General features: G+C 38.3%; 1 protein-coding gene across 1 annotated transcript in view; it reads right to left on the minus strand.

The window, feature by feature from the left end:
• Window positions 1-302: 302 nt before the first annotated feature.
• Window positions 303-25301, minus strand: part of LOC148877536 (SCY1-like protein 2 A) — a 116051-nt gene continuing 91052 nt past the window's right edge. The window contains exons 10-14 of the mRNA XM_088942120.1: window positions 23002-23130; window positions 4508-4570; window positions 2042-2203; window positions 1766-1884; window positions 303-1676 (exon numbers count right to left, since the gene is read on the minus strand). Coding sequence (XP_088798246.1) covers window positions 680-1676; window positions 1766-1884; window positions 2042-2203; window positions 4508-4570; window positions 23002-23130 — 1470 coding nt within the window. The 3' untranslated portion in view covers window positions 303-679. The remainder of the gene's footprint in view (window positions 1677-1765; window positions 1885-2041; window positions 2204-4507; window positions 4571-23001; window positions 23131-25301) is intronic.

Here is a 25301-nt window from a genome sequence, read left to right on the forward strand (position 1 = left end):
TATGAAGATGATAATGTTTATTTACACATGTATTTATAAATTTTGTAGGTTATGGGTAGGGTTTCACAATTCAAACCCAACCCAACTAAACAACTCGACCCAACTTGTAATGGGTAGACTCACCTATTTTGTCGACCAGCCATCATTGATAGAGATCCCATTCTGGGCCTACTATTTATCAGAGGGTTCCTCAGTGTGAAGAACAGTGTTCAATTGCTTGTTGGCTTAGAAGAAAATTTGATATTATCTTTTCAATATCTTGAGCTAGTGAATAATAAGTTCAAATATGGAGTACTCAGTTATAGATAAAAGCCACTTTGTACACATTTAAGTTTTTATTATCCAGACTCAACGTCAAGGAGCCGGAGCTGTTTCAAAGAATTACACCAAGCTGATGAAAATATAATCTAGCAAAAAAACTAGAGGATAAAAAAAAAAAAAAAAAAACAAGAGGAACAAGAAAAGGGATAAAAGAACAAAAAGGCAATGAAAAATTCCCGTGTCGAAGACAAAATAGACTACAACATGCAATCTGTGAAAACCACCACAAACTTGACCACCTCAGAGAGCCATGGAAGCTGTAACGAGTAAGCTAGCTATACTCTTCAACGTGGAATTGCTAATGTAAAAGCTAATCCACAAAGGCTGCTCCAATTCTATATGATAAAATACATGTGGATCATAGTAAATCCAGAAGGGGCGGCTGCTCAGATGGTGATTTGGCACTAGTAGGTCGTGACATTGGAGGGCCTCTGGGATGTCCTTGATTACCCCTCCCTCTTCCCCTTCCCACAGCAGTTTGGGGAGGTGGAGCAAGTCTAGGTGTAATCTGTTCACTCTTGGCAGAAACGAATATGGAGCTAAGATCCGTAGCTTTTGTTTCATTATTTGAACCCATCAAAGAATTGTTTGAGCTGCCAATGCCCAAAGCAGAACTCCCTTGATTAGATTTCAAGAATCCAATGGAGTTTTGGAGGTTGAGCCCCACACTATACAGACTGTTGATATTTGACATGTTACTCCCCTGGTTGTGTCTTGGAAGCTCGTTGGAACTATGCATGTTGAGAGTGTTGAAACCACTACTGTTCTGATTACTGGCATTTACAGAGGTCCCCTGTTTTGATACTCCAATGGGCTTGCTATTGGCTCCAATGCTGTTCTGACCAACAGTGTTCAACTTATTGGCAGAAGACCCCAAACCACCTACCGAGTTACTAGGGCGTGGGGGCCAATCAGCAAAAGGATCTATATCAGCAAAATTAGTGGTGGATGCACCTGAGTTCTGTTTTTCTTTCTCACTGTCACCTAATTGAGGGGCTAAATTGGAAACTGGGCGAGGAGGCCATTCTATATCAACTGCAGGGCATGACAGAGCAGTTTGCTGGGTAGATGCTGATGTCATCAACTGCCCTGCTGTAGTAGTAATTGTTCTTGGCTGTGAAACTGGCACCGTTGGTGTGGATGATACACTAGCTGTGGAAGGCTGGAGGGGATTTGTAGGTCCCTTTGTTATGGGACCCCAATCATCATCCCATGCTGAGCCACTCTTTTTTGAAGAGAGGATACCACTTGGTTTACTTAGTGGTTGAGGCTGAAACCCATTAACTGCAGGTGTTACCTTTACTTCTGGAGTGCCAGAATCAGTTACAGTTACACCTCGTTTTTCTTCTATTTTCCTGCAATTGGAAAAGCACAACCAACTCGACAACCTTAGCTACAGAGGAGATGTATAGAAAATGTCAAGGATGAAGTAACATAATTATACCTGAGTACATCTTTCACAAAAAGAATGTATTTAGCAAATTGTTGGACATTCAATTGCTGGGCAATGATTAATGGCATAAGAAGTGGAAGAACATGCTCTGCAACAAATTCCACGCCATACTGAACAAATAAAAAAATAATAAGCTGTTATTCTACAATAACCATGCATCTTTTACTTCATACTTAAGCCATGACAAAGTTATGTCAAACAAGTATTTAAAATACCAAGAACAATTTTATGCTTCACAAATAGATTTAGCAAATAAGAAAACAATACCTGCTTGAGAATTGAATTTGAAACCCCCAAGGTACACATGAGTGTTGGGGCTGAATGATCAACAGCCGTACAACGTTGAATTGTTTGTAAGATATCTAAAATAGCATGTTTATCAAGAATGTGGATCATATCACCGAGGCATAGCAAAGCATTCACTCTCACCTGCCAATGGAGGCATCTCGATGGTTCAGATATTTAATTTGTCTGCCTATGTGTATCAGTATGCAGAAATATATCCACAAAGCAGTTGGCAATTAGTAAATAACAATATCGTATATGCTAACCAATAAATATTTTCATTGCAAACCAGACTAGCAGAATAAAGATCAATCCATTGCTGGCATCTTTTGCAGATTGGAGACTTTTCCATGCGAAGCTATGTATTTGTTCAACTGGACAGACGAAAAAAGATTTCTATGTATCTTCCTGGCATTTTCCTTTTTAAAAGTGTTGATGGTTCAGGAGTTAGATCTCAATCGATTTTACAACCAACTTGCTGTCCATACAGTTTGATTTCCACTCTTAACATTTTATAGAACAATGATTGCAATAAATGAGGAGGGATAATTTGGGCATATTACCATTGAAAAAGACACATGGCTCCCTGTTTATTTATCTATTTACTTGTTTATTTGTTTATTTTGAAAGATAACATTTGATACATAGGGGTTCTTTTGTCTTCTTCAAGATGTATTTTGGACTGGTTATTAGGGGTGTTCCCCTCATGATGGGATATGCTCAAATCACTCCCCTAACATATAGTGTTGAGGTTCAACAATATCCCTTTTAAATTGGATTAATTTACTAGACTACGTATAATATGCCATGACTTTAAGGAAACAGATGTATTAATATTTGCCAAGCATCCTGTATCTAAAAGATACCCATGTTCTTTATCAATAACCTCATCAATCATATATTTTGCACGATTAATTATATGCCCATGATTTTTTCTCCTTACTTGTGAATCATTGAATATCAGATGGAGGTCTTCCCATAATGACGATAATATCATGATAAAATTTATGGTTCAACTAGTAGTTTGCCCCAACCCACGTTTGTTAAGAACTAACTACCACTTGGGCATCCCTCTGAGGAGGCATGGGTTCAAACCTGGGCAGGCTCTCCATGTATTCAATGCCAGTGGGCTTACATGTATACCCTCTCACCATTAACCCTCTAATCCTGCTAACTGGGTCTAGCATATAATACCCTGCCCCTGTGGGGGCCAAAGCCACATGACACGTACAAAAAAAAAAGAATAAAAAAAAACATCAAATAGGACCTTACTACATGTCTTGTCATAAGATTTCAGACACTCACTTGAAATATATTGTACAACGTAAAGACTATATAATCATTGCTTTGCTCCAGACCACAATAACAGAACCATAATTCAAGGTGATGCATGAAGCAAAAAAAAAAAATCAAGGTGATGCACTTTTTGAAGTTGTCTGATGATAGTGATCCAAACAAGGTTGAAGTTGTTTAATTCAGGCATGGAACCTGAAACAGAAAATTGGAGTTTGTAGGTGAGAGAAAGGGGGAAAAAGGAAAAGATAAAATATGGGTAAACCAAAAAGAAAGTGACCAATGACAAATTGAAGGGGCTAGAAGGACTAGGGGTAAAGCAAAAGGGATATGGGTAGTAGTAAGGAATGATTTAGGTGTGAAAAAATTTAACAATGGATATGGTATTAAAAAGAAGGCAATAGCGAAACAGGATTCATGTAGCCAACTCCATATATAGTTGCTCAAAAAACAAATGATTTAAGGTAAACAAATTTGCAGAACAGATTCATGTAGTGTAGCCAACTCCATATATAGTTGGGACAAGGCTTACATGATGAATCTGGAAAAAGTAGGAAATATCATACAATATACTTCTTATTTATTTCTTTCATTTGATGTACTCGGAATTTTACTGAGCTATACTTGCTCTTTTTTTTTTCTCTCTTTGCTTTAATAAATTCGTTGTTATTGATCAATAAAAAAAATAAAAAAATAAAAACTGGACTAGAAGTGGCAGAGAACAGAAATACTAATTATAATAAAAACCTACCTAAATTAATTAATTAAATATAGTTTGGATGTCCATTAACTTGTATCCTTATCATACTAAACCAAATACGATTTTAAAATTAAATATACGAGTGACAGCATTCACAATTAATAAAACTAAATTGTCACCTTCTAAAACAACAACGAACATTTCCGAATAATCCCCATTCACCTATGCATCATTACTGGGTATCACACACTTGATGACTGATACAAACTCCATTGAAAAGCATCATTAAAAGAAGAAAAATAGAGAAGCAAGATAAATTCAAGGATATGGAATGTGAAGTCAAACCAACTAATCTATGACAAGTTATCCTTCACTTCTAGTTGGAAGTTAAAACTGAATGAGGAGATGAATGCAACACATGACACAGATGCATGAAACAAACATCCCAAACATACCGCAGCCACAGTCGTTTTAAGTGCCAAGCCATGAACACGAGGTAAAATTGCTTCCTTCACTAGCTGCCAAAAAGAAAAAGAAGGAACAGAAAAAATAAGTTTATAAGGCTTCACATATTAAGATGTATCAACAATCAAATAAGCATCAACAACAAAGAACCTGAACTTGCCACTATTTTAAATTAGTTTCTAGAGCAGGGAAAAGAAACTTAAACCAATTCCCTTGTCATCTTACTCAAGAACATTATATCAAGCTAAAGACATGACCCAGAGAATGACCCATTTTTAGATCTAGGTGGTAGTTCAGCACTTCAACCATTCCGGTAAATATTTGAGAGAGAGAGAGAGGGGAGACGACTTAACCAGTTGCCTGTGATTTATTTGCTTCTGGTGGTGGTGTGGATGACAAACACAAGTATACTTTCTTTTCTTCTTCTCTGCCCCTGCTGCCAGCAGAAACAACATCCCCTATGTTTCTTTGTTTGCCAAATTCCCCCCTTCACAACTCTTTTTTCCTGTTTCAATTTTTTATTTCTTTTCATCTGATATATTTAATTACTAATAATATGGATTGGTCAGACCTGACCCTTCAGTTCAACCATTTCAACCACCTGGGTCAACAGCTCTTTGACTAAGTAAACATTTTTCTTCTAAACAATGGATCTAATGGTGGACTGAACTGCCTCAGACTCCAGATGATGGGTTGAATGGTCAGACAGCCAAGTCAATGACTTGATGAATGCCTTGTTACCAGCTAGACGATTGGCTCCTGGCACAAGCTCAACAAAATAATCATTTCTCTCCTTCTCAGTTTAGATTTTAGTTCAAAACCTTACTCCTTAGGGAACTCAAACCTGCATGCTCCATAATGAAAGCCCCTATTTCTTGTCGAAGTTTCTATTCCCTCCTTGGGTTGCTCCTAAAGCTTTCAAATATGTGGCCTCCACTCCTCAGGGATCCTACCATATGGAGGACCACAGTCACAACATTTGCTTTCTCCATACTCATTATGAATATCAAGCATAGATACCTTCATCTATGATGCAAATACTCCATTGCATGTGTTACCTTCATGACATTTATAGAAATCTGAGGCAATATGGCACATAGTTGTCAAGGCGTGACCTAGGTGACTAGGCGTCCTTGGCTGGGCACCTAGCCCAAATGCCTTGCTTTATAGCAACTGGGTGCCTATCTAAGCGACTAGGCGACAAAAATGACAAGGCGGGCGCCTTACTATAATATCATCTATGTTTCTACATCTTACGAATATGTGTGTTAATACATTATATTATACACTGTATATATTGTTGAGAATTCTATTGTTATTTGTTTGTTTAGTTTATTTATTTTCTTTAGTTAGCATGTTCGAACCACAGTCCTTTAGTTCGAACCACATATACTGTCAAGGGTATATGTGGCATTGCACTCATTTTTTTTCTTAAGTAAAAGAAAATGGGAGAAGGCAGCTAGCATTATTGACTTCTCTTCCTTTTCTTTCTTTATTCTCTTCTTCTCTCACAAATTCTCTCCTTTCTCTTCTCTTTACGATTTTATTTATTCCTGCTGATTCCTACCTGCTATCAGAGCTAGGTTAAGCTTTCTTGAAGCTGATTCATGCAGCCTTAGATCATCCGACTACATGAAGGAATACAAAGCTGATAGGAATTGCAATGGGGCGGCTCCGGGGCAGGGGCCATACTCCCCATCCCCGACCCCAATCCCTACTGGGGATAAAAATGACCCTCTATCCCCATTCCACAACAGAGACGGGCTCTTCATTGGGGACCCAAATCCCCAACATTTTTAAATTAAAATTATTTTTAAAGAGTAGATTTACTTAAAGAAAGGGAAATTTTAAAAATATAAAAAATATTTAAATATATTTTTGTTGAAGATTAATTAGTTTTATGATGTTTTTCTGAGTAGATGTTTTATGTTAGTTGTTAGATAGGAGGTGGGGACCGCAGTAGTTATGTGAGTACAAATTTTATTATGCTTTTTGAGTGTTATATATGCTGTTTTATGTTTTGCCGCCCTATAAGGGCATTGTTGTCTTTGTACTGTTCTATTATTTTAGTATAAATAATAAGTGAAGGGGGCGGCCAGATTATTGCTCTCTTTTCTTTCAACTTCTCTTCTTCTCTTCTTCTCCTTCTCTCTTCCTTCTCTCTTCAATAAACTACTTTCTTTCATATTTTTTAATTCAACAAATTTCTACTTGGTATCAGAGCATCGGCTAGGGTTTCTTGAAGCATTCTCATGCAGCCCTAGATCAGTCGACTACATGAAGCAGTAAAGGGCTGATCGATCTGCTATATATTGCCCAGTTCTTGGAGTTTTTGATGGGATCTAGACATCAAGAAGGTGATCTACTGTTCGGCATCAAAATCAGAAAGAACTGGAGTACAGGGAAGAGTCCCAGACAAGTTGGACTCTTTGTTTTTTATCTGATCTTGGGCACCCAAGTATTGTTAGTTTTCTTTTGATTTTCTAAAAAGGGCGGTTTGGTTTCTGAAATTTTCTAGGCCTCCCAGAGTGATCGATTCACTTTCTCTCTGTTGGGAGGCGTGAGGAGGAGAGAGATTTCCCTCCAGCTAGGGCTTTCTTCTTCCGGAATGGTTGGTTTCTGTGTGTGTTGTATTAAATTATTTTTTGAAGGTCTCCAATCTATTTTTTTCTTACTGTTGAACTGTTTGAAGTAAAATGGAGAGTTGGAATACCGAGATGAAATCTACCAGTACTGTGGGACTGGGTGTTGGAGGTAGTAGTGATATTTTTTGGTCTGTGATCATTACTACAGTAAAACTTGATGGTACAAATTATTTGGAGTGGGCACAATCAACTAAGATGGCTATTGGTGGCTATGGAAAATTATGGTATCTCATTGGGGAGGAGAAGAAACCTGATACAGACTCTTCTCGATGGGTGCAAGAGAATTACATGGTAATGTTTTGGATGTGTAATTCTATGTTACCTCATTTTGCAAAAAATTTCCTATGGGCTAATGCTACTAAGGAGATTTGGGATGGAGTGACTGAAACCTACTCTCATAAGCAAAATGAAGCCAGAGCCTATGAGTTAAGAAATCAGGTGATAAGTATGAAACATCGAGAAAAACCTCTTGTTGTGTATTTCTCCATGCTGAAAACCCTATGGTAGGAAATAGATCACTTAGAAACTGTGGTATGGGAAAGTGTAAATGATGCAGCAACTTATCACAAACTAGTAGAGAGGAATAGGGCTTTTGAGTTCTTGACAGGGCTGAACCCTGAATTTGACATTGCTAGGAAACATATTCTTTCTAGGGAGGGTGTGACACTCTCTCAGGCCTATGCTTTTGTCTCTAGAAAGGAGAGTAGGAGGAATGTAATGCTGAGACAGCCTGGGATTGGCCAACCGGCTATGGTTGGTACAACAAAACCTAAGCCGAATGGAGACAGGGGGAGTAGTGAGACTAGAAGAGAAGGTAAGAAGGACTTGGTGTGTGATTATTGCAAGAAGCCTAAGCATACTAGGGACACTTGTTGGAAGCTTCATCCAAATCTTATGCCTACTCGGATAAGAAACAAGAGGGGAAATGCAAATGTAGCCACTACAGGAGACTCTTCAGCCCCTCTCTCCCAAACTGATTGGGAATCCATTGCAGTAGCAGCAGTGAGAACAAAATTGGAGAGGTTTGGACAGCTTATGAGTAAAAATGATTCACCCAGCTCTAGCCTTCCAAATGGATAACAGAATGCAGGAGCCAACTACACCATTTCCTTTGCACAAACAGGCAGTTCATATGCAACTGTGAATCTTGCATCCACTTCAAGTAAGGAGGGACCTCCCTGGATTATAGACTCAAGAGCATCTGAGCATATGACTAATGCCCCTACCATTTTCAATTCCTATCAGTTGTGCTCTGGTAGAGACAGAGTCTCTACAGTAGATGGTTCACATATGCCCATTGCTGGGAAGGGGACAGTTAGAGTGACCAATGATATAACTCTATCATCTGTTTTACATGTCCCTAGACTTCATACCAACCTACTGTCTGTAAGTTCTTTGACAAAAAATTTGAATTGTTCTGTGACCTTTCTTCCTAGTAATTGTGTTTTGTAGGATCTGGAGTCAAAGAAGATTATTGGGAGTGGTCGTGAGGTGAATGTAGTCTACCTTCTAGATGAGATTCCGAGACATCAGGGCCATCATGTCAGCAGCAACAGTAGTAGTGGATCAGAGTCAGTAAACCAGATTACGCTTTGGCGCAATCACTTGGGACATCTTTCTTTTAGTTATTTGAAATGTCTTTTCCCAAAGTTGTTTGAGTCTATTCAATTATCTACTTTGGAGTGTGAGAGTTGTCAGTTAGGAAAGAATTGTAGACAGTCTTTTAAACCAAGTAATAAAAGAAGTACTTCTGCTTTTAATATTGTTCACACTGATGTATGGGGGCCATATCAAATCCCTTCCATGGGAGGATTCCATTACTTTCTCTTGTTTGTGGATGATTATACACGATATTCTTGGACATATTTGATGAGATCACATGATGAGGTTCCTAACTTAGTACGACAATTCCACTAGATGGTTCTCACACAATTTGGAGTGAGAACTAAGGTTTTTAGATCAGATAATGCCAGAGAGTACTTTGAGAAGAACCTAACCACGTATCTCTTAGAACACGGTGTGGTACATCAGAGCAGTTGTGCATATACACCGCAACAGAATGGAGTTGCTGATAGGAAAAACAGACATATTGTGGAGGTGGCAAGGAGTCTTATGATGTGTGCTTCAATTCCTGTGCAATTCTGGGGAGATGCAGTTTTTACAACCATACATGTGATTAACCGTGTTCCTTCACAAACTTTGGGGTTTAACGTGCCATTTAGCCTCCTTTTTCCAGATGGAGAGATATTTCATATACCTCTGAGGGTTTTTTGCTATGTTTCTTTTGTTCACATTCTTGGCCCTCATCGCAAGAAATTGGATCCTAAGGCCAAGAAATGTGTTTTTCTTGGGTATGCTCAGAACCAAAAGGGGTATTGATGTTATGTCCCAAGTGTCGAGGAGCTGATTTGTCACTATGGATGTTACCTTTTTTGAATCCACATTCTTCTTTTCGAGAGGTTCTCCTCAGGGGGAGAGTTTTGGGGAGGAGAACTCACAATCTGTTCCTCTTCCTGTTTCTATGGTGCCTCCATCAGTTCAACCAACATCGGTTCAACCAGCACCTGCACTTCCAGTTTCATTACCTAAGCCACTACGGGCAGCCTCACAGCAATATCAGCACCGGCAGATGATGGTTGACTCCACACATCCTCGACCCACACCACTCTCTGTCAGTCCTTCTAAAACTCTAGATTCGACAAATACAGTTCCAGGTATTCCTCTTGAGCCTAAGCCCGTTATGTTTTCTGATGATAATGTTTATGTCCCTAATACCATTGTTGTAGCTGATCCTACTGACCTTGATCTTCCCATTGCACTTCGTAAGGGGAAGAGAAAGTGTACAACCCATTGCACTTCACAGAATTAATGGTGTGGATGGTGAATTGGTAAAGGATGTGGGGAGATATCAAAGAATGGTGGGCCGACTGCTGTATTTGTGTACGACATGACCAGATATTTTTTATGTTGTTAATGTTGTGAGTCAGTACATGCATGCACCTCGGGTTCAGCATTGGGAAGCTATTGAGAGAATACTTGCATATTTGAAAAAGCACCCTGGTAGTGGCATTCTTTTCTCAAATCAAGAGAATCTGAAGCTATAATCCTATACAGATGCAAACTGAGTAGGATGCTTAGATGACATGAGGTCTACATCAGGAGTGTGTACCTTTGTAGGTCAAGTGCAGAGGCTGAGTATAGATCCATGGCTCATGGTGTCTCAGAACTTCTTTGGGTTAGATCTCTTTTGAATGAGATTGGGGTGAAAGCAGAGGAACCTATGATGTTATACTGTGACAATCAGGCTGCAATCAATATTGCCCATAATCCAATTCAGCATGATAGGACAAAACACATTAAAATTGATAGACACTTTATAAGAGAAAGGGCAACAACCGGAAAGTTTGTTTGCCTTATGTCTCTTCAGAGTTGCAGCTGGCTGATGTTCTCACTAAAGGGGTGGCAAGGAACAAGCTTGAACATGATCTACACAAGTTGATATTTACTCCCAACCTGAGGGGGAGTGTTGAAGATTAATTAGTTTTATGATTTTTTCTGAGTAGATGTTTTATGTTAGTTGTTAGATAGGAGGTGGGGACCATAGTAGTTATGCGAGTCCAAATTTTATTATGTTTTTTGAGTGTTATATATGCTATTTTATGTTTTGCCGCCCTATAAGGGCATAGTTGTCTTTGTACTGTTCTATTATTTTAGTATAAATAATAAGTGAAGGGGGCAGCCAGATTATTGCTCTCTTTTCTTTCTACTTCTCTTCTTCTCTTCTTCTCCTTCTCTCTTCCTTCTCTCTTCAAGAAACTACTTTCTTTCATATTTTTTAATTCAGCAGATTTCTACTATTTTGATATAAATAATATTATGTGTATGTATTTAATATATATAATTGAGGTCGAGGCGGGGTGGGGAATTCACTCCCCATCCCCGTCCTCGTCCCCGTCCCCAATTGGGTATCACTATCTATCCCCGTCCTGACCAAGGCAATCTCTATCCCCAGCCCTATTGGTGTCGGGGAATTTGGGTACCCTACGGGGACAGGGAAAATTGCCATCCCTAAGAGTTGCTCAATTGATCTTAGGTTGCCCAGTTCTTGGATTTTTTTTTATGGGAATTAGTCATCAAGAGGGTTATTTATGATTTGGCATCAAAATCAGGAAAAACTAGAGTGAGAGGAAGAATCCTAATCAGATTGGACTCTTTATTCTTGACTTGGAGTTGGGCGCTCGAATTTTTCTAGACTTCTTGGATATTCATATCTCATAGTTCATACAATGGGTGATTCAGTTTTTGGCAAGATCTAAGCCTCTTCGTGAGATCGACACATTGTTCTCTTGTTCCTCTCAATTCCCGAGAAGGGAGAATTCTTTCCAGGTAAGGTTTTCTTCTTCTAGAAGAGTTCACTTCTTATTTTGGCGAGATTAATTTGATCCAAAGTGTTTTATTTGCATTTTCTTGCTGAATTAAATTGATTGATTGATAATGGAGAGTAGTACGAATAGAAATCAACCAATGACCTATGTCTAGGTGTAGGAAGTACCAGTGATCCTTTTGGATCTGGGATTATCACTATAGTTAAATTAGATGCTACAAACTATCTAGAATGGGCACAATCAGCCAAGAAGGCTATTGGTGCATGTGGAAAATTGGGATATATTACTAGAGAGGAGAAGAAACCTAATACCAATTCTTCTTAGTGGGTGCAAAAGAATTACATGATGATGTCTTGGCTATGTAATTCTATGATACCCCATACTGGTAAAATTTTTTTATGCATTGATACTGCTAAGGAGATTTGGGATGGAGTGATTAAGACTTATTCCTAGAAACAGAATATGGTTAGAGCATATCAGTTGGGAACGAAATAATTAATACAAGGCAAGAAGATAGACCTCTTTCTATGTGGCCACTTATTAGAAGTTGGTAGAGATGATTAGAGTTTTTTGAGTTTCAAGCTAGACACTGGACATAACTAAGTTTGATATTGCAAGACAGTACATTCTTTCTAGAGAAAGTGTGACTCTTTCTCAAGAATATACCTTTGTGTCAAGAGAGGGCAGGAGGAATGTTATGATGAGATAGTCTGGGATTGACCAAACGGCCATAATGAGTAACATTAAACCTAAGACCAATGGAGACAAAGTGAGTAATGAGATTAAGTGGGAAGATAAGAAGGACCTGGTGTGTGACTATTGTAAGAAACCTAAGAATACTAGAGACACCTACTAGAAACTCTACCCACACCTTATACTAGCTCGACTAAGAAACAAGAAAGGAAATGCTAATATGGCATTGACTTGGGAATCATCAAGATCACTCACTCCAATTTCCTTGAAGTCCAATGCAATAGCAGTAGTCAAGGTTGAATTGGTGAAGTATGGACAACTTATAAGTCAGAAGGATACAACCAGTTCTAGTTCTTCATCAGGTTGATAGCAAAATGTAAGAAGTTCAGGGGCTGGTCATACCACTTCCTTTGCTCATATAGGTAGTTCATATGCAATTGCAAATTATGCATCTGTAAAATAGGAGTAAACAGAGGAAGAAGAATTTTGTTATATTATTCATCAATCTCGTATGTATATATACAAGTTACAAATTCTATGTTAGGAAAGAAGACTAATCAAATTCCTACAAATCAGTCCTACAATCAAGGTAAATCATATCTCCCTAGTATTTACTTCCTATTTTAGTTATACAGTCTATAACATCATATCTCCCTAGTATTTACTTCCTATTTTAATTATACAGTCTGTAACATCTTCCTATTTTAATTATACAGTCTGTAACACTCCCCCTCAAGCTGGAGCATAGATATTAATCATGCCCAGCTTGTTACAAAGATAATCAACCCTAACCCCATTAAGAGCCTTCGTGAAGATATCTCCCAGTTGTTCTCCTGTTTTCACATAACCTGTGGAAATCAAACCTTGCTGAATCTTTTCACGAACAAAATGGTAATCAATCTCGATATGCTTAGTTCGTTCATGAAAAACAGGATTAGATGCAATGTGAAGAACAACTTGGTTACCGCACCGCAACTTGGCTGGTACTGAAGTTTTAAGACCTACTTCAGTCAAAAGCTGATATAGCCACATTATTTCACACACGGACTTGGCCATAGCTCTATATTCCGATTCTGCACTCGAACGTGAGACAACATTCTGCTTCTTGCTTTTCCATGAAACTAGATTCCCTCCAACAAATACACAATAGCCTGAAGTAGACCTTCGATCTTCCTTGGATCCTGCCCAGTCAGCATCTGAAAAACATTCAATTCTAGTATGACCATGATTGCCATACAAAATTCCTCGCCCAGATGCTCCTTTTAAGTAGCACAAAATTTGTTCCACAGCTGTCCAGTGATTAACTGTTGGAGAGGACATGTACTGACTCACCACACTAACTGAATACGCAATATCTGGACGAGTTACAGTAAGATAATTCAACTTTCCAACCAATCTTCTATATCTCTCAGGATCTTCAAATAATTCACAATCTTTTGTGAGCTACAAGTTATGAACCATTGGAATGCTACATGGCTTAGCTCCCAACTTTCCCGTCTCAGACAACAAGTCAAGTACATATTTCCTTTGAGATAAGAATATTCCCTTCTTGCTTCTCGTTACCTCAACACCCAAGAAGTATTCAACATTCCCAAATCTTTGGTATGAAACTGAGTGTGGAGAAAGGATTTAAGGGATGAAATCCCTGTAGTATCACTCCCTGTAATGACAATATCATCCACATACACAACTAACAAAATGATGCCGACAGTAGAGTGCTTGAAGAAAACAAAATGATCAGACTTACTTTTCTAAGCACGAGGACTCTGCTTCAACCCGTACAGAGACTTATGAAGATAGCAAACTTTTCCATACTCCTCTGAGCAACAAAGCCAGGCGGTTGCTCCATATAAACTTCTTCTTGAAGATCCCCACGAAGAAAAGCATTCTTGATGTCTAACTGATGAAGGGGCCAATTATAAGTAGCTGCCATAGAAATAAACCTGACAGAAGTAAGTTTAGCAACAGGAGAAAAGGTATCAGAATAATCCACTCCATAAGTCTGAGCATGTCCTTTAGCAACAAGACGGGCTTTCAATCGGGCAATGGACCCATCAGGATTGACTTTAACTGTAAACACCCATTTACACCCAATAGCCTTCTTATTTGCAGGTAAATTTACCAAGGTCCAAGTACCATTGTCCTCTAAAGCATTCATCTCCTCAATCATAGCATTACGCCATCCAGGGTGAGAAAGGGCTTATTTAACAGTCTTAGGAACAGAGATAGAATCAAGAGATGCAATAAAAGAACAAGAAGAGGACGATAAATGATTATAAGACACAAATGAAGATACTGGATAAGTACACTTACGCTTACCTTTACGAAGAGCAATAGGAAGATCATCATTAGAGACTGGTTCTGATGACGAAGGTACAAGATCAGTTGAGCAATAGGAAGATCATCATTAGGATGGTGCAGGACATGGATCCGGAGGGGTTGGTCGCCAAGAATAAACCTGTACTGTAGGTGGCTTAGGCCTGGCAGAAGCAGATTCAACAGGATGTGAACCAGATGATGTGACAATATAGATTAACAAATCATCATCCTCCCCCTGACTTGAATGAGTAGTAGACGGAAAGAAATGTGTATCTTCTAGGAAATTAACATCACCTGACACAAGATATCTGTGAAGAGTAGGACAATAACATCTATACCCTTTTTGAACACGAGAATACCCAAGAAAAACACACTTCAAAGATTTTGGATCTAGTTTGGTAACCTAAGGAAGAACATCCCGAACAAAGCATGTACACCCAAATACCCTAGGCTCAATAGGAAACAGTGTTTTATTTGGAAACAAAACATGATAAGGAGTCTTACCCTGAAGGACAGATGAAGACATACGATTAATCAAAAAACATGCTATGGAAACTGCATCAACCCAGAAAGGTTTAGGAACCTTCATTTGAAATAACAAAGCTCTTGAAGTTTCAAGAAGGTGTCTATTTTTCCGTTCAGCAACCCCATTTTGAGATGGTGTATCTACACAAGAAGTTTGATGAAGAATGCCATGCTGAAGCATGTAAGTTTGAAAGGATTCTAACAAGTACTCCTTAGCATTATCACTTCTCAATATTTGTACAGAAACGTTAAATTGAGTTTTAACTTCAGCACAGAAAGCAGAAAAATGAGAAAACACCTCAGAATGATTTTTCATTAAATATAACCATGTCATACGAGAGCAATCATTAACAAAAGTAACAAAGTACTTAAACCCAATTTTGGACTCAACTGGACACGGACCCCAAACATCTGAATGGACTAATTCAAAAGGAGCACTAGCTCGTTTATTGGCTATAGGACTCAAACTAAGACGATGGTGTTTAGCAAACTGACAAGACACAATTTAATGACGAAAAATTCTGAAATTGAGGACAAATTCGCTTTAACACATGGAGAGAAGGGTGGCCCAACCGGCAATGTGCTTCAAAAGGGGTTACAACACCAAAACAAGCTATGGATCTTGGAACTTGTGTATCAAGGATGTAGAGACCTCCAGACTCATGTCCCTTACCAATAATCTTCTTCGTCGTAAGATCCTGAAATAAACAATAATCAGGAAAAAATGAGACACAACAATTAAGGGTACGAGTGAGTTTGCTAACAGAAATTAAATTAAATGATAACTGAGGTAAACTAAGAACATATGACAAAGGAAGTGATGGTGTTGGACTAATTGGCCAGACCCAATAACACAAGATGTTGACCCATCTGCTAAAGTAACAGGATAGGTAGATTTATGTGACTGAAAGGTAGAAAACAGACTTGAATTACCTGTCATATGATCTGTAGCTCCAGAATCAATGACCCATTTTGAAGAGGAGGAAACAAGACATGTATTGGGTTTACCTGACTCAACGATGGCAGTAACAGGAGTAGATTGAGGTTTCAATGATTCTTGGTACTGAGCAAATTTGGCATATTCATCTGCAGATATCATAACAGACTTCTCAGAAGTATCCATGGTGGATGCAATATGGGCTGACTGAGTTTTCTTATTCTGCAACTTCCTACAATCCCGCTTCATATGTCCTGGCTTATGACAGTAATGATACACTATCTCTCCTGACTCCTGTCCACGAGTATTAGTATTCCTGTCATAGTTACTTGACCTACCACTACCACTCCTATATTGTTGTCTCCCTGATTCAGATGTATTATTGCGACTAACAAGGGCACTACTAGGCTGAACAGGTGGAGAACATTCTGTACGAAGGACCCTACTGAAAGAATCTTGTAGAGAAGAGATCTCTGAACTGGAAAGAATCAGAGACTTAGCAGTCTCAAATTCAGAAGGTAGGCCAGCTAAAAAACTCATAACAGCCATCTTTTCTCGCTGAGCTTGTTGAACAGTCACATCAGTACTAAACGGAAGCAACATATTAAGTTCTTCATATGTTTTCTTGAAATCCATGAAATAGCTTGTGAGAGATCTATCGCCTTTGTCTGCCCTGTAAAAGGCTTTGCACACATCATAAATGCGGGAAATATTCCCCTTTCCGGAGTACAAGAACTCTAGATAGTTCATTAATTCCTTAACAAATCCACAGTGAGTGACTAAACCAACCACCTCACTTTCAATGGAGTTGCGTATCTGCAAGAACAAACGGGCATCCTCCCTCAACCAAGACTTTCTCGAGTCATCAGTAGGAGGGTCATCAGTCAAATGGTTATCCATAGTAATACTCAGCAAATATAGTTGAACAGTTTTACTCCAATCCAGATAATTAGAGCCATTAAGCTTATGCTCAGTTATTTTTGACATCACTGGAATAACATCCGACATAACTACTAATTTCTTGTCTGCCATAATCTCAAAATTCAAATAAACAGAATATTTTGAACACGGAAAATCAACAGAGCACACCTGTTGAAAACACCGGAATGGATATGCACGTAACAAAGCACAAATATGTGCTATACAGGACGAGTCTTTTGGGGAGGAGAGTTCGCAATTTATTCCTCTCCTTGTTCCCACTCCTCCTTTACCTTCACCAATCACTTCTCCTGTTCCACCAATTCCACCAGTTTCTCTACTTGACCCATTATGGCTTGCCTCACAGTTTTTTCAATGCCAACACAAGAGGGTTGGTTTTACTCATGCTCTAACAGAGGAACCCACACCACTCTCCATTGGATCATCTGAGACTCCAATTTCGGCTGATATAGTTCCGAGTATTTCTTTTAAGCTTGTTTTCATTTCGTTCCCATTGATATACACATGTACCTAACACTAATGCTATAAATGATCTTAATCTTCCCATTGCTCTTCACAAGGGAATGAGAAAGTGTACAACCCATTGTATCTCACACCATCTTTCTTAAAGTAGCATATCACCCATCTATTGTGCCTTCCTTTCTTCCCTTGATTTCGTATCTATATCCAGAAATGTTAAATGAGGCTCTCTCTAAACCTGAGTGGAGAACTATGCAGGAGGAAATGGAGGATTTGATTAAAATCCAGACGTGGGAAATAGTTGATCTACTTGTTAAAAAGGAGACAAATGAGTGTAGGTGGGTATTCACTGTGAAGTATAGGACCGATGACAGTAAAGAGAGGTGTGCACTATGATGTACAGGGTCGATGGCAGTATAGAGGAGGTATAAGGCAAGGTTGGTTGCAGAACTTAATAGTGATTTGTAGGAGGAAGTGTATATGGATCTTCCAACTGGTTTTTAGGATGATGTAGGTGAAGGAAAGGTAATGCAAACTAAAGAAGTCCCTATATGGATTGAAGCATTCACCTAGAGCATGGTTTGACAGGTTTACGGGAGCATTGATTCGATTTAGATATATATAGACTCAATCAGATCATACACTCTTTGTGAAGAGAAGAGGAGCACTTATATCAGTGTTGATTGTATATGTGGATGATATTGTGGTTATGAAGAATGATCTGAGTGAGATTAATGCACTAAAGAAGTCATTACAACATGAATTTGAAATCAAGGATCTAGGTGAGCTAAAGTATTTTCTGGGGATTGAGGTTGCAAGATCTAGACATGGGATATTCATCTCTTAGAGGAAGTATGTGTTGCACTTACTACATGAAACTAGGAAGCTAGGAGTTAAACCAGTTGTTACTCCTATTGATCAAAACCACAGGATTAATGCCTTAGATAGTGAGTTGGTAAAGGATGTAGGGAGGTATCAAGATGGTGGGCCAACTACTATATCTGTGCATGACCTGTCTAAATATCCCCTACGTTGTCAATGTTCTGAGCCAGTATATGCATGCTCCTCGGCTTCAACACTAGGTGGCTATTGATAGGATTCTTGCTTACTTAAAGAAACATTCTGGCAGGGGAATATTGTTTGTTGACCATGGGCACTTGAAATTGGAGGCCTATACAGCTGTAGATTGGGCAAGATGTCTAGATGATATGAGACCAACATCAGGAGTGTGCATTTTTGTAGGAGGAAATATGGTCTCATGGAAAAGTAAAAAGCAGATAATTGTGGCCAGATCAAGTGCAGAAGCATAGTACAAATCTATGGCACATGGTGATTCAAAACTTCTTTGGATTAGGTCCTTGTTAGGTGATCTTGGAATTGTTGTTGAGGAACCTATGATGTTGTACTGTGATAAGCAAGCATCAAATAGGCACGTCATAAGACAGAGGGTAACAACTAGAGAAATCTGCCTACCATATGTTTCTTCTGACTCACAATTGGCTGATGTCTTTACCAAGGGAGTTACAAAGAGCAAGCTTGAACATGACCTATGCAAGTTGGGAATGTGACATTTACTCCAAACATGAAGGGGAGTGTTGAGAATTCTATTGTTATTTGTTTGTTTAGTTTATTTATTTTGTTTAGTTAGCATGTTGATACCATAGTCCTTTAGTTAGAAGTTGTTTAAATAGTAGTTTATTTTCTTAAGTTGTTAGTAGTAGCCGCCCTATGAAGGGTATATGTGGAATTGTACTCATTATTTTCATAAGTATAAAAGATAATGAGAGAAGGTTACCATCATTATTGGCTTCCTTCCCTTTTCTTTCTTCTCTCTTATTCTCTTCTCTCACATTCTCTCCTTTCTCTTCTCTTTACAACTTTATTTTTTCCTATTAATTCCTACTATTTATACTTTGTTTTAATGTTTTACTATTGAAATTTAATAGATCAAAGGGTTTTAAGAAAAAGAAAGGTCTCTCTCTCTTAAATTAAATAAACACCTCCATCAACTCCATACTTTTTTTTTTCTTTACTTGTTTTACTAGTATTAGTTTTGCAACTAATGAAATTAACAGATTTAAAAGATTTTTATATTCTAGATTGATGATTTGCCAATTTTGAGAGGAAATTTAATGTTATTAATAAAAAGAATTGCTATTTTTACAATTAATACACATGCTGAATGGCTTATAAAACTTGAAAACTAGCCAAAAGTTCGTCCTTTGTTTTATAAAATTCTGATCGCTTAGGCAACTAGGCGCCCTTTTGTTGCCCAGAATCACCTAGACACCTTGACAAGTATTTATGGCATAAAAGCATCCAAAGGAAGAAGACTAAGACTGGAACTATTTGTGCACAATCCATTAGCTCCATGTACTTAACTATTTCATTGATAACTTTTTGTTCCCAGAACTGATTGTCTAGTGTCCAAGAAGGGTGAGAATATATCTATAAGCTGTTCCCACCCTTGCCTCTATCAATAACATCTGAACTGCTTCAGCACAAGTTTCTTGGTTCAGTCCTGGTGATCCTTCTTGTAAACTTATGGAGGGAACCAGGGCAACATATAAAGGGGAAGCGTATACAGGCAATATTGTTCAATGTATTTGACTTCAATAGTCACCTCGTTGGCTGCTTTTCAACAAAAGAAACAGAAAGTGCACTCATTGGTGAAGCCCTTGAAAAAACCATAGCACAATGATAGTAAAGAAGAGTTTCTATTTACACTCAATTACCAATGATGACCAATAAGTTTGATTGTATGCCATCTTTAGAGTATGCTTAAGCTTCTTTCCTTCCAGAGGTTAGGTCCTTCTCCAACTCCCCCCAAGAGCTGGTACGAGCATTGGATAATTATCTTTTTAAGTTTATTTTGTGCTAAAAACTACTATCTTTAAGGAAAGACATTTTTGCATTTATGGTTTCATGCATAAAACATCAGGACTAACACTAATGTTGTATTGCCAGAATAAATTAACATTTAAAAGCTCTTTTGTCATTGATAAGAATAACTATTAAGATAAACAAACTCAGTTGTAAATACAAGGATCTATTCTTTTTCTTTTGTATAACTGAAAAAAAAATGCAGTAAAAAGAATAAAAATGAAGTACAAAGTGGGAGGGAGGTTTCAACAGATCTAGACCAACATAGGCCCTAAAAAAATCAAATGACAAAAGCTCAAAAAAGGGACAGGCCCCAGGCAAGCAATGCTCAGCCCCAATACAAACAATTTTCTCTTACCCTCTCTAGCAAGCATGTAAGTGATCAGATGGTAATTTGCTTCCCAGGGGACTACAGAAGGGTTTCTTATCCACCCAATAAAAGTCCCACAATCACCCTCAGAAAGCCCATAGCAAAGGATAATTGAAGGCATTGGAAAAGCAGGAGAACCTCTGATGTCACTGAGCCACTGTCTTGCATGGGCTCAGAGAAAGAAAGATTAGAGTAACTGACAAGGGAGATTTTACACCACCACCTGCATCCATCTTGTATTTATATTAAGAGAGCTAATTATATGTTATTGTCATTTACTAAGACAACCCTTATACTTTACTAATATTAACTAAGACACCCCATGAAGTTTACACCCATCTTACTTGATATTTTGTCCCTCGAGAGCCGCTAGTACATGACTCATGAAACAGTGAATAACATTCTCCCACAACTTTTTATTCCAAAAATATCCTAGAATACCTTTCGAACAAAACAATACTTCATCCAAAACCTTTTGGATAATAGCTCCATTTGAAACCTGAAACAACACTGCAAAAAGGCACTTAAAGCTCTTTAGTTAACAGTATTAGTAGCTGCTTTGAACTTCCACTACTGGGAAGTAAAACATGGGAGGTCATCTCTTCGATGGAGATAGGAGACAGTGTTGTTACACAAATCATGCCTTGAAATGCCTGCAATCCAAGTCCAAGCCCTCATCCTCCAAAGAAGAAGAAGAAAACGATAGCCTCACACTCAAAGGCAGTTAAATAAATCACTAGATTTCTTTTTTTCTGTCTTAGGGTGGATAAGGTGGTGAGCCTGCCAAGAGGACTGGTAGACTCAGGACATCCAAGAATGTACCCAGATTTCGCATGCCCGGCATTGCTTGAGTTTACTTAAAAGTTGACAATTCAAAGTAATAGAAAGAAATAAATATATAGCCACTGGGGGGTGAGATCGTGAGAGTGGTGCAAAAGAAAAACAGGGGCATCAGTAAAAGAAATTGCAAAGGTGAATGGACAATTAGCATCAGTTGATGAAGCCATGGGTCTTAAAAAAACAAGAATAAAGAAAAAGGTTTGAAGATCTAAGCTAGTCATAGTTATGAGAAAATAATCTTCGCCATTGTTTTTTCATAAAATCTGCATTTGGGTGGAATTGTTTTCAGAAGAGTTTTGGCAGGAAAGTAGACCCTGAGCTAGGGAGATGCAGGAGAACAGATGGAAAGAAATGGAGACACACACAGGGACAGAAACCATTCAAGGAAGTCAATGGAAATTATTACGGCAAACACCTCTACAACAATCTCATCGATACCTAGAAAGCCCTTCACCATTACCAACAAACTCAACTACACATTCATCTTCTTACTCCCTTCACTTTCTTCATCAGAGGCTGCTGAAATCCATCACTACACCATGTGTATTATTACATCCAACATCATCCCTTCCTTTATTTCCATTCGTCCTTTTCCAAACCCCTTGTCAATGGATTCTCGCTTCACAAACAAAAAAAAAAAAACCCCACACATTTGTTCTTGGACTTTCAATCCCACTCTCAGGCTGACAAAAATTACATTGTATAGAATCCCTGTTACATTACAGTCGGTGGTGGTGCAGAAGAAGAGAAAGAAAGGAAGAAGAATAAGTGGAAAGAGAAGAGTCTCGCTAGCCGCTGCTTTGGTTTCTGTTTGAAAGGTTGAAGACAATCATCCAAAGTAATGTCAGGGGGTAAAGTACAAATGGAAATACAGGGGCAAAGCATTAAGTAAAATGGGTATACAGTACAGGGGGTGTTTTAATAATATGCAAACTACAGGGGGTGTCTTAGTTAATACAACAAAGTATAGGGGTGTCTTAGTAAATGACCCTATATGTTTTTTTGATAATAAAATGGCCCTATATGTTAAAAGACTTAGACTACCCTTCCATGAGTATTTTCAAAGTAGATAGAGAGAACTACTCTCACCTACTCTAATGTACTCAATTATTGCTAACAAAAGAAACTGGAAAGAGGACTCCACATAGATCAAGCCTTGAACTCCCTCCAGTAAACCTATCTGTGTCAACATTAGATGATCTGAGAACCCAGTGGAACAAAAGGGTTCAACCTGGAAATGATGCAAACATGGTTCATACATGGGTATAAGCCTAGCCGAGACCAATTTAGCAGATCAGAAAACTTTAGTTCATGGATAAATAGCAAGACCATGATGCAGAATAGGATATTACCACACCTTAAACAAATTTTATTAGTTCCAGTAATATTTATTAAAAGCACGCAGGTATTCCAGAAGCTGGCAGGTAACAATGAGAAAAAATGATGAATTAGTTCATAGAGAATCAGTCACCAGGAAAAGGATAATCACCTGAACATCAAGTTGCTTTGCAAGGGATACAGTTCTTCTTAAAACTTCTTCTTGTATTCGAGCATCATTATCATCATAAGCACGGACAAGCAGTGGAAGTACATGTGCTACTAAGGACTCCTGACTAGTCTGCAACAATTGCAGAGAAGGTAAATTTGTGACTGTGATAATAAATACTGAAACTATCACTACCATTGGTCTTAAAAAATATCCAGAATAAGACAGCTGATTACCAAAAAAATAAAAAGAACAGAAAAATAGAAAAGTCAAGAAGATATCCAAATACACTGTCCACTCAACAACCAATGCATAAAAACAGATGATAACACAAATCACAAAACCATGAATATGTGCGAGTAATTTTATCTATATGCTGAAAAAGTATTTCCTTAAAGCAAAGTATCTTCACTGATACTACTTTTAAAGGTTTTAAAAAATAAATAAATAAAATAACGTCATGAATATGGACATAGAAGCATATCTTATTACTCCAATGGTTAAGATTTAGATTCAGACTCCTTCAAGTTACAAAAGAGGGAGAATCATGTGGAGATGTGCTAGAGCAGCCTTGCTAGGGACAATTTGGGAGGAAAGGAATGCTAGAACCTTCCAAGACAAGGAGAGGAGCACCAAGACTCTCAAGATCAGAGCTCACCCCATATTCAAGGTTCACTAGATGCAGTGATTGGTGCAAGTCAAGACTACCGCAAGCCTCTTGTCCTCAAAACAATGCCTTTGTCCTGCCCAAAGCCACCTCCTAGGGACCCACTTCGGCTTCATAACCACTCTTCTTCAACCCTTTGTCATCTTCCTTGTGAGCCTCCATACAAAGAGCTGCTTTAATGGAAGTCGCCAACCAAACTAAGTAGAAAATCCTAACAACAGCGACCTCCACCTTCCTGGGTATCTCCTCTGGCTTCACCCCACTAAGAAGCAAAGTCGTTGTCGGATTGAAAGTAAAAACTCCATCTAGTCGTCATCCATAGATTAATGCAACTAAAGTGAAAACTTCTTGCTTCCACATACGGAAAGTTAGCCCAATAATACAATCAGTTACATCATCTTCCACATACATCTTTTTTGCATTGGCTAATGGAGACCATCTTGACACCAAAATATTACCACAATTGACTGTATGCTTTCAGCTTCTAACACCATCTCCTCATCTACCGAATCAACGAGTGCTTTGTAGTATTGCACCCTTTAGATTTAAGCCTCTGGTAATAGCGCCTAACACCTTCCTCCAATCCTGAACTTCTCCTTTCACTTCAGCTACTAGTGTCTTCTGCCATTTTCTCTCCAAAACCTGAACCTCCAACTTACATTTACCAGCATCTCCCATCACAATTAAGAATATTTCTGGCATCTAATTCTTCGAGCTTATGTCTTTTTCATTTGATGTCTCAGCTACCTTGCCTGCTTTACACATTTTCCAAGCACTCAATGAATCCCTGTAACATTTTAGAAATCAAACCCCACCTGGCACCTTTTCTTCCCTCAGTAAAGCAGACCAGATGATTCCTGCCTTTCCTCAAATACTTATACAAGGCAATGGAATTTCCTTTGGCATTCCTCCTTACAACAACAAATCTTCTTCCTTCTACTTCTTTCGACTTTTTCCATTCCCTTTCCCAGTTCAAACACAAGGCTTCATCAAAAAAACTCTTGAACCAAGTGACAGATTCTCTATCCACAAGAAACACCATTACTATCTTCAATTCCCTAATCTTTCAGAGATGCCTTCCCCCCAACTCTGAAATCTTCAAATAGAAAAATTTTTGCCTCAATCTTCACTAGCTTCTTCCACTGAGTTATCATAGAGAGGTTGCTCACTCTTCCTCTTTCTCTTTCCATTCCTCTTCCAAATATTGTGCATACTGCCTCCCTCTCCTTGACTGCTACTTCTCCTATGCCTATCCCATTATTAGTAGAAACTATTGAGGATGAAAGGGCTATTGGACCTATAGCCTTCATGATTGTCCATTTTCAAGCTTCACTCTTTAACAAGAAAATGCATCTAATTTATAGATAGAATCTCACCCCTACCAAAAATCTGAATTTTGGTTAAGTTTCAGATACAACTATTCATTTCTGATCATTAAACTAGGTGCACCTTTTAAGACACTAACTATATGAATTATGTCTGCCATTTTCAAATTTCTTTGTTTATCAAAGAGTTCTAATAATTGCAGTATACGACACTTGGGAATCAACTTAAATGCTAATAACTGATATGTGATAAATGCATATAACAGTTGAGATGTCAAGCCTATAATTGTAAATTTCAAAATAAGCAGCTA

Source organism: Nelumbo lutea, chromosome 1 (genome assembly GCF_056320005.1).
Source record: "Nelumbo lutea isolate HS-2025 chromosome 1, American lotus-T2T, whole genome shotgun sequence".
NCBI lineage: Eukaryota > Viridiplantae > Streptophyta > Magnoliopsida > Proteales > Nelumbonaceae > Nelumbo > Nelumbo lutea.